This window comes from Phacochoerus africanus, chromosome 14 (assembly GCF_016906955.1).
Source record: "Phacochoerus africanus isolate WHEZ1 chromosome 14, ROS_Pafr_v1, whole genome shotgun sequence".
In the NCBI taxonomy this organism is placed as follows: Eukaryota; Metazoa; Chordata; class Mammalia; order Artiodactyla; family Suidae; genus Phacochoerus; species Phacochoerus africanus.
In genome coordinates, this window is record NC_062557.1 from 52,602,537 (window position 1) to 52,620,822 (window position 18,286).

The 18,286-nt window shown below is 50.3% G+C and overlaps 1 protein-coding gene across 14 annotated transcripts in view; it reads left to right on the top strand.

The window, feature by feature from the left end:
• Positions 1–14,856, top strand: part of CNTROB (centrobin, centriole duplication and spindle assembly protein) — a 35,031-nt gene extending 20,175 nt beyond the window's left edge. For 9 of the 14 annotated variants that reach the window (XM_047759002.1, XM_047759006.1, XM_047759003.1 and 6 more), the window contains 13 exons: positions 7–123; positions 794–892; positions 1,856–2,092; positions 2,410–2,556; positions 8,675–8,808; positions 9,408–9,533; positions 9,721–9,883; positions 11,522–11,783; positions 12,667–12,821; positions 13,090–13,153; positions 13,342–13,512; positions 13,657–13,789; positions 14,280–14,856. In XM_047759002.1, the coding sequence (XP_047614958.1) occupies positions 7–123; positions 794–892; positions 1,856–2,092; positions 2,410–2,556; positions 8,675–8,808; positions 9,408–9,533; positions 9,721–9,883; positions 11,522–11,783; positions 12,667–12,821; positions 13,090–13,153; positions 13,342–13,512; positions 13,657–13,789; positions 14,280–14,562 (2,091 nt within the window). In that variant the 3' untranslated portion in view covers positions 14,563–14,856. The other 5 variants (XM_047759000.1, XM_047759013.1, XM_047759011.1 and 2 more) reach the window with 4 other exon arrangements.
• The last annotated feature ends 3,430 nt before the right edge of the window (positions 14,857–18,286 follow it).

The following is an 18,286-nucleotide window of genomic DNA, read 5'->3' on the forward strand; positions in this document are numbered from 1 at the left end:
CCTGAGACCCTAGCCCGCGTGGTGGAGGGCTGGAACCGGCATGAAGCTGAGCGAACAGAGGTGCTTCGGGGACTCCAGGAGGAACGCCAGGCCGCTGAAATCACTAGAAGCAAGCAGCAGGAGGTGGGCAACATGGGTCTCCGATGGCTGGATGGAGAGGGTGGAATCAGCGTTCCCAGCACATTGACCCCAGTCTCGAAGTTGTTGGCCTGACAGTTCTCCCGTTTCCTCTCCCTTGAGTGTTTCTGCTGTCGGACTTGCAGGGTTGATGTCTCCTCAGCTTTTTTTTCTTTGGCTTTTTAGGGCTGCACTCGTGGCATATGGAGGTTCCCAGGCTAGGGGTGGCGTTGGAGCTGTAGCCGCTGGCCTACAGCACAACCACAGCAACTTGGGATCTGAGCCGCGTCTTCGACCTACACCACAGCTCATGGTGTAATGCCAGATCCTTAACCCACTGAGTGAGGCCAGGGATTGGACCTCCCTCCTCACGGATGCTAGTCAGATTCATTTCCGCTGAGCCACGACAGGAACTCCTCAGCTTTCCTCACACCACATAGTCTTATCTCTGGTCCCCAAGTCATTTAGTTAACTCTTGCTTTTAAAGTTTACATCAATGATTTCTTTTTGGTACCTGTGGCATATGGAAGTTCCTGGGCCAGGGACTGAGCAGTGACAATGCCAAATCCCTAGCCACCAGGCCGCCAGGAAGCTCCTCCCTGTGAATGATGTTTGAGGTAGAACACACAGGGCTTCTCCTCAGTTCCTCTGTTCTGTGTTCCCCTCCCCCTGAAAGACAGTAACCCGCCTGGAACAAAGCCTTTCTGAGGCTGTGGAGGCCCTGAATCGTGAGCAGGAAGGTGCCAGACTGCAGCAACGGGAAAGAGAGACATTGGTGAGAAGGCTTGCCTGGGTTAATTCCAGGAAAGGCTGTTAATTGCTTCTAAGGGATATGGGTTTCGGTGGACTGTGGGAGTTGCACCAGGGCAAAGTTGTTCCTTAAACCCCAGTTCGGCTAGATACTCTACAGAAAGTAAGCTCTGCCACCAAGTAAGTTTGAGAGACTTTGCAGATTGTATCCTCTTAAAATCATTTGGGGAATTAGTTTAGAATACAGACTTCTGAGACCCTTTCCCATAGATTTTGATGGGGAGGGGTTGGGGAACCTAAATATTTTCAGAAATTTTCTAGGTGATTTCGTTCAGCCAGGTTTGAGAACTCTGGTCTAGGGCATAGCCAGAAAAGGTGTGGGATGAGACTTACTCAAGTTTCTAATTGCTGAGATGGTAAGAGGATTACCCACGTGAATTAGTAGCCAGGTTTAGAATTTCCTGCATGCATGACCCATGCTTGCCACATGCCTGCTGGCACTTAACATTCTTAACAGGCTTCATCCAAAAGTGCTGATGGTGGCTGCTGATGGGCTAGGGCAGGATTGCAGGCTGGATCTCCTAATCTTTGTGGAATTTCTTTTGATGACAGTGGTGATAGATAGCTATTGTGTGTTGCATACTAAGCACATGCAGACACTGTGCTAAATGCTTTACACACGCTTTTAACACTAATCCTCACAAGGTGGGCTGTGATACTGTACCCATTTTACAGGTGAGGCTGTTTGCCCAAGAACCCAAAGTAAATGTAGAGCTGGGATTCAAACTGAGATTTGAACCCAGTTCTACCTAGTCCTCGAGCAGAAACTCTTATTTACCATATTATAATCTTGTGGGCTTGTTAACAACTGTGTTTTAATGGATAATGGATATAATTCTCAGTGGGCACATTGTTTGGGGGTGAGGGGAGCAGATTGCTGGTCTCTTGAGGGCACGCTAAGCATCTTGGTTTTCTCCTGGGGCTCTAGGAAGAGGAGAGGCAGGCTCTGACCCTGAGCTTGGAGCTGGAACAGCAGCGGTGCCGGGCCTTGCAGGAAGAACGGGATGAAGCTCGGGCTGGGCAACTCAGTGAGCGTCGACACTTGGAGACACTTCAGGCGGCCCTAGAGGAAGAACGGCAGACCTGGGCCCAGCAGGAGCAGCAGCTCCAGGAACGCTACCAGGCGCTGCAGGAGGAGAGCCAGGCTCAGCTGGAAAGGGAGAGGGTAAAAGTGGCAGTTGGGGCGTGGAGAGCAGACGAGGACGAAATAATTGAGTGAGACGGGTGGCGGGACGTGCGGTGGAGGGGACTGGGATGCAGGGTGAAGAACTCTCTGTGGGAGAGAAGACCGAGGGTGTGGGGCCTGCAGGAAGGGCTGGGGGCATCAAATGCATGGAAGGCCCAGGAGTGAGATGAAACGGAGATGAGGAAATAGGTCGGATGTGAAGTGCGGGGAACCTCAGGGGTGGGCGGCTGAGTCGGGGAATGGAGGTAACCCGATGGAAAGGAGGCGCCAACTCCAGTCTGATTGCCCTTTCTTAGGGCAGCTCCCAGAGGGAGGCCCAGGCGGCCCGGGAGGCCCAGCAGCAGCTGGCACTGGTGCAGTGTGAGGTGCGGCGGCTGGAAGGAGAGCTGGACACCGCTCGGAGAGAGAGAGATGCCCTGCAGCTGGAGATGAGCCTGGTGCAGGTCAGGAGGCAGAGGGCTCTCGAGGCTCCTTCCTGGCCAGGAGGAGGAGGAGGGGGAGGAGGGAGAGGAGGAGGAGGAGGAGGTCTGAGGCAGAGCGACTTTCAGGAGTCGGGCACTCCCGTTTCTAACTAGAATTTTAACCTTTATGGGCCTCCATTTTTATGCATAAGATGTAGGTTAAGGGCAGATCGGTGGGTTTCTGAGAGACCTTTTTCCGTATTCATGGTTGACTTGAGACCCCCAGTTACCAGGGTAGTGAGGCTGGTGTTTGAGAGAACAGGCTCGTTTTACTTCGCCCCTCGCCCACGGAGGTGGAGGGCTGACCCCCTGGAAACTAGATTATCATGAAGAGCTGGCCTAGAGACATTCGGAAACAGTCAGGAGCCATTCGTAGGCTGCTCTACCCCCCCGAACCGGTGCTAGCGGAGCGTGTGAGTGGTGCATCCAGGAAGCCGGTTGAAGGGCCCTCTGTGTAAGCTCTGCTAGGACGGCCCTCACACAACAATCCTGGCCAGCAAGGGCCTCGCCAGCCAGAGGGGGAGTTCGTCTGGCACGCAGCTTTTTGAAGTAGTATGATAAACAATCATTCAGAGTAAAGAGAACTACTCTTGCCTCTTTACGAAGAGGTCATCTCCTGGTAGGTCTTCCACACTGAGTAACACCTGCAGCCTCCGGCAGTCCCTGTTCCCTTCCCTGTTTAATTTTTCTCTTAATATACTATATGATGTATGCTTTCGTTTCCTTTAATTTTTAAAAGTTGAAGTAGGAGTTCCCCTCGTGGCTCAGTGGTTAACGAACCTGCTTAGTGTCCACGAGGTTGTGGATTCAATCCCTGGCCTTGTTCAGTGGGTTAATGATCTGGCGTTGCCATGAGCTGTGGTGTAGATTGCAGATGTGGCTTGGATCCCAAGTTGCTGTGGCTGTGGTGTAGGCCAGCAGCTGTAGCTCCGGTTTGACCCCTAGCCTGGGAACCTCCATATGCTGCAGTTGCAGCCCTAAAAAGGAAAAAAAAAAAAAAAAATCCAGCATTGCTGTAAGCTGCAATGTAGGTCACAGATGTGGCTTGGATCCCAAGTTGCTGTGGCTGTGGTATAGGCCAGCGGCCACAGCTCTGATTCAGCCCCTAGCCTGGGATCTTCCATATCCCACAGGTGTGGCCCTAACCCTAAAAAAAAAAAAATCATTAAAAAAAAAAAGCGAGTCTCTTGTAGACAACATATAGATGCTTCATGGTTTTTTGTTTTGTTTTTTAATCAATTCTGCCTATTAGCTGGAATATTTAATCCATTTACATTTATTTATTTTTTTCTTTTTAGGCCCACACCTGAGACGTATGGAAGTTCCCAGGCTAGGGGTCAAATCAGAGCTGCAAATGCTGGCCTATGCCACAGCCACAGCAACATGGGCTCCCGGCTGAGTCTGTAGCCTACATCACAGCTCACGGAGATGCCAGATCCTTAACCCACGGAGCAAGGCCTGCGATCAAACGTGCCGCATGGATCCTAGTCGAGTTTGTTACCGCTGAACCACACAATAGGAACTCCCCATCTACATTTAAAGTAATTGTTGGAGTTCCTATTGTGTCTCAGCAGAAACGAACCTGACTAGTATCCATAAGGATGTGGGTTCAATCCCTGGCCCTGCTCAGTTGGTTAAGGATCCAGTGTTGCCGTGAGCTGTGGTATAGGGCACAGATGCGGCTCAGATCTGGCATTGCTGTGGCTGTGGTGCAGGCTGGCAGCTGTGGCTCTGATTCGACCCCTAGCCTGGGAACTTCCATATGCCATAGGTGTGGTGCTAAGAAGACAAAAAAACCAAAAAGGAATTACTGGAAAGGAAAGACTTCTGCCAATAGCTGTTTGTTTTTTGTATGTCTTATATGGTTTTGTTCCTCAGTTCCTCTATTTACACCCCTTTTGGGGGGGTATTTTTTTGGTATCTTTGTAGTATACTATTTTGATTGTTTTCTGCTTTCCTTTTCTGTATATATACACATATACATGGATATATATATTTTTTTTTCTTTTTCTTTAATGGAACCTCATGGTTCCTAGTTGGATTTGTTTCCACTGTGCCACAACGGGAACTCCTCTGGGAATGTCTTAATTGCTGCTTCATTCTTGAAGGATTTTTCCTTACCCCCCCCCCCAGTACAGAGTTCTTAATTGACAGTTGTTTTTCTTTAAAACATATCATTCCACTATTTTATGGCCTCCATGATTTCTTATGAGGAAGAATCAGCTGTTAATCTTATTGAGTCTCCCTGGTTAGTTACAAATTGCTTCTCTCTTGTTGCTTTCAAGGTTTTCTCCTTGTGTTTGGCTTCTGTTAGTGAGGCTGTAATGTGTCAGTGTGGATCTTTTTGGGTTTATCCTGGTTAGAGATTGTTGAGTTTCTGGGATGTGTAGATTTATATATTATATCAAATTCGGGAATTTTTGGGCCATTATTTCTTCAAATATTTTTCTTTCTCTCTTTCTTGTCATTCTGGGACTTCCTTAATGCATATGTTGGTATGTTTGATGATGTTGCACAGGTCCCTCAGGGTTTTTTTTGTTTCTCTTCATTCTGGTTTCTTTCTGTTCATCCGATGGGATAATTTCAATTGTTTATCTTCAAGTTCATTGACCCTTTCCTCTGCTTGGTCAAATCTGCAATTGAGCCCCTCTAGATTTTTTTTTTTAATAAATTTTAGGAGTTCTCATTGTGGCTCAGGGAAAACAAATCCGACCAGTATCCATAAGGATGTGGGTTCAATCCCTGGCGTTGCTCAGTGGGTTAGGGATCCAGCATTCCCGTGAGCTATGGTGTAGGTCACAGATGCTGCTCAGATCCCGCTTTGCTGTGGCTGTAGCGTAGGCCAGCAGCTATAGCTCCGAATGGACCCTCAGCCTGGGAACGTCCATATGCCATGGGTGCAGCCCTAAAAAAGAAAATAAAGGCAAAAAAAAAATCTCACATTATTATCACCTAGTTTACATTAGGGTTCACTCTTGGTGAAGAAACCATGGTCCACTAGGAACCATGAGGCTGTGGGTTTGATCCCTGGCCTCGCTTCTTGGGTTTAGGATCCAGTGTTGTGAGCTGTGGTGTAGGTCGCAGACTCGGCTCAGATCTGGCTTTGCTGTGGCTCTGGTGTAGGCTAGCAGCTGTAGCTCCGATGAACCCCTAGCCTGGGAACCTCCATATCTCGCAGGTGCAGCCCTAAAAAGCAAAAAAAAAAAAATTATGTTGCCTTTTCAGATTGGCTTTTTTCGCTTAGTAATATCATTTAAGTTTCCTCTCTGTCTTTTCATGGCTTGATAGCTCATTTCTTCTTAGCGGTAAATAATATTCCATTGGCTGGAGATACCACAGTTTATCTGTTCACCTATGGCCTTTTTTTTTAAGGGCCGCACCCGCGGCATATGGAGGTTCCCAGGCTAGGGGTCGAACCGGAGCTACAGCTGCCAGCCTACACCACAGCCACAGCAACGTGGGATCTGAGCCGTGTCTGCATCCTGCACCACAGCTCCCAGCAACACCAGATCCTTAACCCGCTGAGTGAGGCCAGGGATTGAACGTGTGTCCTCATGGATGCTAGTCAGATTCGTTTCTGCTGAGCCACGACAGGAACTCCTGTTGTTCACCTACGAAAAGACATCTTGTTTGCTTGTAAGTTTTGGCAGTTGTGAACAAAACTTCTGTAAACATTCATGGCCAGGGTTTTTTGTGCAGACATAAGTTTTCAACTCCTTTGGGTAAACACCAAGGAGTGTGGTTGCTGGATCACATGGTAAGGGTATTTTTGTTTTGTGACAAAAGCACCACAGTGTCTTCCAAAGGGACTGTGTCGTTGCGCATTCTCATCAGCGGTGAGTGGGAGCTCCTGTTGCAGCACATCCTCGCCCGCACTTGCCACGTCAGTGTCGTGCATTTGGGCCATTCGTAGATGTGTAGTGGTTCCTAGTGAGTTTTTCATGTCACCAGTGATACTTTTTCACTCCAGAACTTCTACTTGGTTCCTGTTTATAATTTCGCTCTCTCTCTGTCTCTTTTTTTTTTTTTTGGACGGTGCCCACAGCATGTGGAAGTTCCCAGGCCAGGGATCGAACTGGCACCACAGGAGTGACAATGCTGGATCCTTACCCTGCTGAGCCACCATAATTTTGATCTCTTTATTGACAGTCTGTATTTGTTCATACTTTGTTCTGATTTCCTTTAGTTTGTTTTCCACATACCTCACTGAGCATATTTAATGTTTTCGAGCAGTAATCCCAATGTCTGAGCTTCTATACAGAGTTCCTGAGAGATTCTCCTTTTCCTTTGAATGAGTCACATTTTCCCTTTTTTTGTGTGTATTTGGTAATATTTTGTTGACTATTGTAGTAACTCCGGAAATCATATTCTCTCCCTCTTCAGGGATTTCTTTTGAAGGCTGCAGCCATTTATTTGTATAGTGACTTTTCCAAATGGTTTTTGCAAATGGTATTTCTTGTGTATGGAAGGCAACATTTCCCTTCCATTATCTCTGTAATTAGCCTGTGACCTAACAGGTTTTCTTAAATTTCTGGATCCGCCACCCTACCCCCACCAAAAGCAAGTGTATATATCTCCTAAATCTTCTAATCGATGCTACCAGGGAAGTCGCTGTAGCCCTAGGGTGGAGGGTAAAATAGAGGGGCAGGGAGATCAATTCAGTTTGAAGTAGTGAGCAGAAGGGTAATTAGATGTTGCCAGTTTCGGGGAGGGTGGTAAAGAAGTAGGGGGAGTCAAGAGTAACTCCAGTTTCCAATATGAGGAATGGTGCTAGTGTCTAAGGTAGGAAGTATAATAGGAAAACAAAGTTTGAAGGTAGAAAAACAAATGGGCTCAATTTTGGATGTGTTCTATTGGAGAGCTGTACAGTATGCTTCTGGGCTTCTGGGTGTCAAGCATAGGAGAAGAGTCCAAGCTAAAGAGAGAGATTTAGAAAGTATGTTATGGTATAAATGGTAGCAGAAAGCGTGGTCTAAATGCCAGATGTTTATTATACACACATAAAAGCATCGGTGACCCAGAATGGTAGCATGAGGTCAAAAAGAAAACTGAGGACAGCACTCAAGGAAGGATCCGTCCTTGATGGGCAGCTGGAGGAGGAGCGGTCGGATAGAATGAGACCACAGAGCTGGTAGGTATCACAGGAGCGAAGGGAAAAATGGTTTTGGAAGCAAACAATGGACAAAGGTGGCAGGTGTTGCAGTGAGATTACGTAAGACTGAGAAAGAACCGCTCTGGGGAGTTCCTGTCGTGGCGCAGTGGAAACGAATCCAATGAGGAACCATGAGGTTGCGGGTTTGATCCCTGGCCTCGCTCAGTGGCTTAAGGATCTGGCGTTGCCGTGAGCTGTGGTTTGTATCTGGCATTGCTATGGCTGTGGTGTAGGCCGGCAGCTACAGCTCTGATTAGACCCCTAGACCAGGAACCTCCATGTGCCGCCTGTGCAGCCCTAAAAAGACAAAGACGAAAAAAGAGAAAGACCAAACCACTATGGGATTTAGAAATTCACTTCTTTACCATGAAGTACTATGAGTGGAAATCAGATTTCAGTGAGTTGAAGAAGGGTTATGGAGGGAGAACATAGAGACAGTGATTCCACTTTGGGAGGAGGGTGCGTGGACATTCATTGAATGCCCGCTGGATATCAGGCGCTGCACCGGAAGCACTGTGTGTGTCATCTCAGACACGTGTGACACATTTCATTGTTCCCCCTACCTTTTATTTTGGTTAAAAAGTATATTTTATTTTGTCCAAATTCATTTTTACTTTTGTTTACGGGTAAGGTGTGAGCACCTCATGGTTTAATAGAGGAAGGAAACCTTTTTCACTCTTTGTGGCAAAATTCTTGTGCTTTATCCCTTAGGCATATGAGGGAATGTTGGTATATGGATCTTTTTTTTGGCTACCTTGTATCCTCCACCCTTTTCTAAGCTCAAGCAGAACTGAGCTTGGGAGTTCCCTGGTAGCTTAGCAGGTTAAGGACCTGGTGATGTCATACCAGTGGCACAGGTTTGATCCCTGGCCCAGGAACTTCGTATGCTGCAGATGCAGCCAGAAGAAACCCCCCAAAACCATTAACCCCACCTTCCTTTACTCCCAGGCACGGTATGAAAGCCAGCGGATCCAGATGGAGTCAGAGCTGGCTGTGCAGCTGGAGCAGCGGGTGACAGAGCGGCTGGCGCAGGCTCAGGAGAGCAGCCTGCGGCAGGCAGCCTCCCTGAGGGAGCATCACAGGTACCGGGGGCTCCCGGCTGCTGCCTCCCCCCAGCCTCGGCAGGTGGTGTTCGTGCCCTGCCCACGTCCTTGCGGGCCCTTCTGCCATTCTCCAGTACCCTGGCTCCCGTCAGTCAGCCAGGCCCTAAGTCTCTTGGTGGGAGAGCTGCCTTCAGGCTCACAGGGAGAGGCAGGCGTGCTTGGGAGTTTTCAGTTTTCATCCCATAGGGAGGAGCACTTAACCACTAACTGATGGGTACAGGGAGATACATTTCCAGCTCCCCTGTCCCTGCTGATACCAGGCTGAGCTGTGATCTGCAGTGTCTCCAGAGCTGCCCCGTGGCACTGAGCCCCCTCCCACCTCCCCCCTACACCCCTGCCACTTTTTTTCTGGAAATGCCTTTTAAATGAATCACTTTCCCCTAAGTCCTCATATCAGCCCCTGCTTCTGGGGAACCCATCCTGAGACCCCTGCTGTCCCTCCCCGTTCCCTGAAACCTGTGTCATGGCCAGGCTGGCTGGCTGGCTGCCCCTCCCTGCACACGTTCCTGGCTTTCTCTTCCTCGACTGCTTCTTCTGTCTCCAGATTCAGTCCTCTTTTCCCGCCTCTGTTCTCTCAGGAAGCAGCTGCAGGAGCTGAGTGCGCAGCACCAGCAGGAACTGTCCACGCACTTGGCCCAGTTCAAGGTGGAGATGGCAGAGCGAGAGGAGAGGCAGCAGCAGGTGGCTCAGGACTATGAGCTCAGGTACTGGATCTGGAGTGTCGCCCTGTGTCCTCAGTCCCAGTGGGAATGGCGAGGGGCTGCTTGCTTTGTAGACGTGGCCCCAGCTCCTTTCAGAATTTCACGGCTCACATGCCTTTCTGGCTCTTCCTGTTCTCCAAGGCTCTGCTTTCTCAAAGGGTCCACATCCCCTCTGGCCTCTCTCTTTCAGACTGGCCCGGGAGCAGGCACGAGTGCGGGAACTGCAGAGTGGGAACCAGCAGCTGGAGGAGCAGCGAGTGGAGCTGGTGGAGCGACTCCAGGCCATGCTGCAGGCCCACTGGGAGGAGGCAAGCCAGCTGCTCAGCGCCACCTCCCTGCCGCCCCACCCCCCGGTAGGCCTCGTCCTTGAGCCAGGCTGCTCTGTGGGTTAGACCTCTTCTTTGGAAACCCAGCCTCTCCTAAGGGAGGCCCGCAGCTCAGATCCTGGGACCTGCATTGGAAGGAAGCCTGTGGGCTTTCCTAAAGGTTAACTGTCTCATCAAAAGAAATCTTTGTGCTGTGGCCATGGCTCACCCAGACTGGCCCCACTGCATTGGGCGTAAAAGTGTCTTCTCCCAACTCAAGAAGTGGTAACACGTGGTACTAATTTTGCCAGATGGCAGCTGAAGCTGTTTTGATCAAGGCCAATAGCCGTCGCCCAGTCCTGCCCTAATGTAGGGTCGGGAGACTCACCCCAGCCCTCCTTCATCTTGGCATCTCCTGCTTCCTTCTCTTTTTTAAATTAATTAATTTATTGATTTTTGGCTGTGCTTGTGGCACTTGGAAGTTCCTGGGCCAGGAATCAAATCTGTGCCACAACAGTGACCCAACCTACTGCAATGACAATGCCAGATCCTTAACCCACTATTGCCACAAAGGAACTCCCTCCTACTTCCTTTTTAAAATTATTAAATATTTATTATTATCGAAAATGTTTTTTGGAGAAGTTCAGACGTGATTAAGGAACCCAACTAGCATCCATGAGCACGAAGGTGTGAACCCTGGCCTCGCTCAGTGGGGTAGGGATCTGGCGTTGCTGTGGCTGTGGTGTAGGCCAGTGGCTGCAGCTCCCATTCGATCCCTAGCCTGGGAACCTCCATATGCCACTGGTGTGGCCCTAAAAAGACAAAAATTAAAAAAAAAAGTTTTTTTAGAATAGATAATAATATGAGCACAGTTTAAAAAAAAAATCCAAACTGCTAAGCACAACCAATCACAAGTAGCCAATTAGGCTTTCCCAAATAAGGCAACTGCTTAAGTTGTAGCCAGTGAAAGAATTGCCTTGCTTGGCCTCCAGCTCTTCTTTGTAAAAGTCTTTCTCCTCACTCCTGTTGGAAGTGGTAGAACCCTTCCAACCACTTCTGGTTTGGTGTGCCCATTGGAATTATTTTTGTTCAAATGAATTCCCAGAAATTAAAAAGAAAAAATACCTGAACAGTTCAAAAAGGTATAAGATGAAAATTAATCTCCATCCTCTGCCTGCGCCTCCAGCTCCAGTTCCTCCCTCAGAGGTAGCAGCTGTTACTGGTGTCTTGAGTGCCACTCCCCCCAAACTGGAGCCTTCTGTACATGGTTGTGTGACTTTTTATTTTACCAAGTGCTTATCGATGGACATTTAAGTCATTGCCTATATTTTGCTTCTACAAACAGTGCTGCGAAATGTCTTTAATATATATCTTTGTGCAAGTATTTCATCTATAAAATTTCTAGAAATGGAATTGGAAGATCAAAAATAAGCATTTTGGGAGTTGTCTGGTGGCTCAGTGGGTTAAGGATCTGGTGTTCTCACTGCTGTGGTGAGGGTGCAGCTCCTGGCCCCAGAACTTCCACATGTTACAGGTGTGGCTAAAAAAAAAAAAGGCACTTTGAAATTTGATACAAGTGCGATGGATGTTACCAAATCTCCTTCTAAGGTCATTCTCCTAATTCGTCATCTTACTGACGTGTCTCTACCGGGCCTTCTCGCTCGAAATGCACTCTCTTGTGCCCAGGTTCCTCCCGCCAGCCCCTCCAGCCCTGGGCCTCAGGAACCAGAGAAGGGGGAGAGGAGGACCTGGACTGTGCCCCCCGTGGCTGTGGCCCTAAAGCCGGCCTTGCAGCAGAGCCGGGAAGCAAGGCACGAGGAGCTGCCTGGAGGGCTGCCTGTTCTCTGCAGCCCCTCCTCGGATCTTAGCCTCCTGCTGGGCCCCACTTTCCAGAGCCAGCACTCCTTCCAGCCCCTGGAGCCAAAGCCGGATCTCACTTCATCCTCAGGTGACTGGGGTTCCCTTTACACGCACCAGTTGGCTCCCTCTTGACCTCGTTTCCTGTCTGTCTGGAACCTGAACGTTGAGTTTCCCAGACACCTCAGTGACCCTAAGTTGCAAGGAGCAGAAATCTACTCTCATTGGTTCAAGCAGAGGGAGTGAGATGCATGGAAACGCGACGTTCAGGGCTTCGTGAGAAGCGGGGTTGGCGTCGGGGCGCCGCCGGGAACGGGGCCCTGTTCCTCCTCTCCTTGGGCCTGCAAGGGCTCTGGGCTCCGCCTGCCTGGCATCTGCTCCTTCCTCCTGCTCCGCCAGCCCTCTCTTTCCCTCAGGTTCCTGCTCTCAAAACTTCAGCGGGCACGTGGGGTTGAGCAGCTGTAACAGGCCTCTAGGCGACCTTATAGAGACACAGGTGCCTCTCTCTTAGGCCCAGTTTACAGAGAGGGAGAGCTCATGGGCTGGTACCGTCTCTTGCATCAGCTGACTTGAGAGTGGTCCCACCTGGCTGAGTCGGCTGTGGCTCGGGTGGGTGGGGGTGCTCTCTGGGGTGTAAACGTGACAACCCGGGGCTAAAGAACGTTGGCAGTGTGTTCCGGTCAAGGAGGCAGAACACGGCTATTGATCTTAACGCTTTCTGTGCTGGGGCGCAGTGACTTCGCCAGCGTCGGAGAACTGCAGCTCTCTGCCCTCTGTCGGCGCGGCTGCCTTAGGATTCAGCTGTGCTGATAACTCAGTTGCCCCTTAACACACCCCTCACCCCGTCGTCAACTGTTTTAAACCCATCGTGCTCTCCCCGGACTGTGATGCCCGTCTTCTGTTTAATACAATGCGGTGCCCCTTATTTGTGGAGGCCCCTCCCCTCCAACCCGCGCCCCCACTTCACTTTACAGCTGAGGCCTTCCCTGCAGTGGGGACCTTCCCTTCCGACCACAGGGCAGAACGGCCGTTCCTCGAGGAAGACGCTGGGTCCCACGGGGATGGCCTCCCGCAGCAGGCGCCACCGCCCCCGTCCCAGCTGCAAGGCCTCAAGCATTTTTTGCAGCAGGTAAGAGGCCCCTGTCCTCCCTTGTTTTCTGCCCCCTCCCCATTCTCCTTCTACGCTGGGAGGCCCGGACTCTGGCTTCATCTGCCTTTTAGGACGAAGACTTTGTCCCGGCTTCTGCCTCTCCCAGTACATCGTGTTCCTTCTGCAGTAGTTCCTTCTGGAACTTCGGTGACCAGCCCCGGCTCTGACTTCCCCAGTCTCTGCTCCCCTCAGACACTCAGGTCTCTTTCTAAGCTTCCTCGGGGAACCTTACTCTCTTGTCCCCCAGCTGCTGGAGACAGCGCCCCAGAGCAACGAGACTCCCTCTGTGGACCCGCTGCCCGCTAAGTCTGGTGAGCACCCACTCTGAAGAAAGTCGGGGCCAGGCCTGGAAGAGGGGGGAGCTGGTTCTCGGGGAATGGTCTTCCTTCAGGAGCTGGCAAAGCTGACAGAGCCTCAGAGCCTCTTGAAGCCTGAGGGGAGCAGGATTCCTGGGGTCTTTGCCCCGTTTTCTGATCTTGAATCTCATTCCTCTTGCTAGGTCCTCTGACTGTCTCATCTTGGGAGGAAGCCCCTCAGGTGCCACGCCTCCCACCCCCCGTGCATAAAACTAAAGTGCCCTTAGCCATGGCGTCCAGCCTTTTCCGGGTCCATGAGCTTCCTTCAGCCCGTTCACAGGGCGGTGGGCCCAGCGGGGGCTCCCCGGAGAGAGGTAAGCTGGTCACGGCAAATAACGAGGGACAGTCTCGGGTGCGGAGCTGGTCCCTGGAACCAGAGGCCCTTCTGGATTCTGGGAGGTGGGCTGAGGGCTGGGGCCAGGGCCTAGGACGATGGCCGTGACTGATGTGTCTCTCAGGTGGAGATGGGCTCGTGTCCTCGAGGCAGCTGATGGAGGTGTCTCAGCTGCTGCGACTCTACCAGGCTCGGGGCTGGGGGGCGCTGCCCGCGGAGGATCTGCTGCTCTACCTGAAGAGGCTGGAGCACAGCGGGTACCAGCCTGGGAGGGCAGGGAGGACGGACCCGGCGGGTGGAATCTGGATTGTGGGCAGGGCCGAGCGGAGCGTGTGTTGTCCATTGAGCGGCATCTTCCGTCCTGTGCTGGGGAGGCCAGGGTGCCGTGTGGGTGGATCGACGTCTCCTCCTCCTCCTCCGTCTCTCACTCCGCCCCACCTTTCTTTTGTCTCCGCTGTTTGTTTGTTTTTTTTTTTTCATTTCTGTATTAAAAAAAACCCCTCTTTTCCATGTCATTCTGCCTTCGTTTTTTCCTCTTTACCCTGCAGCTCAGAACTCCGAGTCCTAGGACTGTGACGATCTAGTATAATCGGTATTTAATTCCACTAATGTCGCCTCGTGTTCGATCCCTGGGTGCATCTTGTTTGTTCTTATTCTTAAGAGACAGAATCAGGAATAGTCCTCCCGTCCAGGGCTGGGGGCAGTGGGGGCTGCTCTCCCATCCTCATCCCCTGATTTGTGTGGCAGGACTGACAGCCGAGGGGATAATGTCCCCAGAAGCAACACAGACTCCCGCTTGGGTGAGATCCCCCGGAAAGAGGTGAGGGAAAGTGGGCAGGGCGAGGAGTTGGGGGGCTCTCCCCGACTCACCCCTCCCGCTCTGCACGCTCGCTCTGTCCTCTGTCACCCGCCCGCTCCTGCGTCTGTTCCGACTCTGTCGTGTGGCCCTTCCCCTTTGCTGACTCAGGCTGGCCCCCCACGCCGGAGGCCTCTCCTTGGGGGGGGGGGCGATAGCCCCCGACGACGCTGACTGTCTCCCCTCTTCTCCCTCAACTCACAGATCCCCTCCCAGGCTCTCCCTCGCCGCCTCGCCACAGCCCCTAAGACCGAGAGACCTCCCGCTCGGAAGAAAAGTGGGCACCCTGCCCCCGGTAGCGTGAGGAGTCGGGGGGGAATCTGGAGATAAGCCCCTTGCCTTTATTTTCTTTGGTCTCTTCTTATCATTCTTCTTCTTCTTATTTTAATAAATGCTCAATAGTCTGTATTAGAGTCTCTGACTCAGGAATTTGGAAAATGGAGGTTTTAAACTTTGTGGAAAACTTCATTTTATTCTGTTTGAGTATGTTTTTTATGTGTTTCTGTTTTATATTCTGCGGCAGAAAATGTGAATGCTTTGAAAGAGAACAGTCGGGGGTTCAGTTCTAGTGATTTAGGGCATGGTGTTTTCAAGCGTGTGGAGTGATTAGCTCTGGTTGGTAATGGAATTATGGATGGTGCTTATTTTCTTCTTTCTACATTTCTGTATTTTCCAGCTGCTCTAAAATAAGTATATATTAATAATCAGAAAAACACCTTTAATAAAAAAGTAAGTTATTGTATAAAGAGTTTGAGTAAAAATTTGATTGTTGGGGAGACAGTTTTCTCTTTAAGGTGGAGATAATTCTCTCAGGTTGCATTAGTAGGATTCTGATTGACAGGTGCTGCTCTAGCCAGCTCACATGTTATGGCTGTAATCTTTACTCTTATGGCTTTAAAACATGTATTTTTAAAAAAAGGCTAGGAGTTCCTGTTGTGGCACAGCAGATGCGAATCCAACTAGGAACCATGAGGTTGCAGGTTTGATCCCTGGCCTCGCTCAGTGGGTTAAGGATCTGGCATTGCCATGAGCTGTGGTGTAGGTCAGATGCAGCTTGGATCCTGCATTGCTGTGCTGTGGTGTAGGCCGGTGGCTACAGCTCTGATTAGACCCCTAGCCTGGGAACCTCCATATGCCTCAGGTGTGGCCCTAAAATGACAAAAAAAAAAAAAAAAAAAGACTAATAGAGTGCTGGCAAAAAAAAAAAGCATGATTGTAAAAACTTCATCCTAATACTCACCAAAATGAACAAAGAAAAACATATTAGAGAAGAAAATGAGAAAGTGACATCAGTGTGAAACTGTGAAAAGTCCCAACTTCACAATATGAACACTGAAAAGGCCATAGGACAATTTATTAAGCTGCAGGATGAGGCCGTGGGACCCTCACACAGCTTTCCAGCTCCAGAGCGCAGTGTAGGGCAGGGATGATGGTAGGTTCTGAAGGGGCCTGGTCCTGGTGGGTGCAGATTCTGTGAGGAGGCGAGGTCCTGAATGATTTGGTTAGCTCAGAACAGACTTGACCAGAGAGAGACTCATACAGTGTTTCATAGTAGCAGATGTTCAGATCTTACAGTCAGTCCCCCCGTCTTTGGGTTCTGCGTCTGCAACCAACTGCAGATTGAAAATAGGAAAAAAATTCTAGAAATTTCCAAAAACTTTCTAAAAGCAAAACTTGAATTTGCTGCACACCAGCAACTATTTACATGGCATTTACATTGTCCTGAGGTGTCATATGTGACCTAGAGATGATTTAAAGTGTATGGGAGGATGTGCCATAGGTTCTATGGAAACACTTCTTTTGTATAGATGACTTGGGTAGCTGTGGGTGTTGGTATCCGCAGGAGATCTTGGAACCAACTCTCTACCTTGGGCATCAGGGAACCGCTGTATTTCCTTCTACCTAAAAATAACTTCCTAGCCCCCAGGGGAGGGAAAAAGAGAAGCTAAAAACCCATGAGCAGCTGCTGTGTGGCCTGCCCTGCTCTGGCTCTGGGGACAGCTTGTCATCAGTCCCCCTCAGGTCCCTGGCAAAGAATCAGGAGTCTCACCAGCTCGGGGCACTTTTCAAGCCCAGTCTCTTTACCCACCTATGGAAATGTTTGCTTTTCTATTTTTTACTTCAAGTGCCTGGATTTATTTGACCAAACTCTGTGATTGATGGCATGCTGCCGTCGCTGGGAGGAGATGGTTTTGCCCCATTTTTAAAAGCTGGTAAAGTGAACACGCAGTCTTCCTTCGTTATCTTGTGGCTTCCAACCTGCCAGTTGTAGTCCGCATGCCCTACATTTTTCTTGACAGGGAGGACGGTCTGGAGAATATTTCCCGGCTTTCCAGAACAAAATCAGAAAAGGGCACCATGCTGACTTAGCGGTTTTGTAAGCTAGTTGTAGTAAGACAACTTTGATTTTTAAAAATACATTTTGAACCCACCTTAAAAGTCTGTTTCTTCGCTGAAGACCAGCAAGGAGACCAGAAAGGAGGAGAAAACCCAGTCAAGCCCCCAGTTTCTTCCTCCATAGTCATCTTGGGGATGATTTGAGAGGGGAAAGAGTGAGGGATTGGGGGAGCTCCATGAAAGCCCACGTGGAAGGAGGATGAGCACAGCCTTTAGGTCCAGCCTGCCTTGGTGGCGGACAGGCGGCGGCAGGGAACCTCGTCTCCTGGGAGCTCCCCGGCTGCTGTGGTTGGGGCGGGCTGGTTCTGGTGGTAGCATGTGTTAGGGTGAAGGCTAGGCTGCCCTAATAAAGAAAGCCGGTGGCTCTGGGGCAAGGTTCATCTCCCTGGGGATGGTCCAGAGCAGTGGGGTGGTCCCGCGTCACACGGCCAGCTCGGTCTCAGGTGCCTTCCAAGTTGTTGTTCTGCTGTCCCTAGTTCACTGTTGTTTTGTGCGTGGTTGAAGCAGGATCATTGCCATGTAGGACCCTCGGCTGGCAAGGAGGGGCGCGAGTTGTGTGCAGCGTCTTAGGACCCACGCCTGCAAGTGCCGCACGTCAATTTTGCTCCCACTTCATTGCTAAGACCTTGGTCACATGGCCACATCTGACTGCAAGAGAGGCTTGGAGATGTAGCCTTGCTGGCCGCCGTGATTATGCAAGGCCTAAGGAAGAAGGGGAGAGTAGATTTTGGCGGACAACTTTCGGTCTGCTCTACAGAGTGGGACCTCACTTAGAGAAATTGAAAACTAACTGCTGGGACAACCCAGGGTAATCAGCATCGACTAATGAGCAGATAATGAAAAGACATGCTGGATGTAGGTAAATTAGTTCAGGCTGCTCAAGTGGACTAAACAGCCCCTGCAAAACAATCAATGGTTTCGAAAAAGGAGAGAACTTAAATTTTAATCAGGATTCTTTTCAAGAAAAGACAAATGCCATGAAAAAATGTCAAGAGAACGAGAGATTTGGATTAAGGAAAAAAAAAAAGAGAGTTTTTTTAGTGGCTCAGTGGTAATGATTCCAGCTAGTATCCACAGGTTCAATCCCTGGCCTCGCTGGGTGGGACAGGGATTTGGCATTGCTGTGAGGTATGGTGTAGATTGCAGACGAGGCTCGGATCTGGCGTTGCTGTGTGTAGGCTGGCGGCTACATCTCCACTTCCACCCCCTAGCCTGGGAACTTCCATATGCCTCAGTTGCTGCCCTAAAAAGACCAAAAAAAGGAGTTCCTGTCGTGGCGCAGTGGTTAACGAATCCGACTAGGAACCATGAGGTTGCAGGTTCGGTCCCTGACCTTGCTCAGTGGGTTAAGGATCCGGCGTTGCCGTGAGCTGTGGTGTGGGTTGCAGACTCGGCTCGGATCTTGCGTTGCTGTGGCTCTGGCGTAGGCCGGTGGCTACAGCTCCGATTCGACCCCTAGCCTGGGAACCTCCATATGCCGCGGGAGCGGCCCAAGAAATAG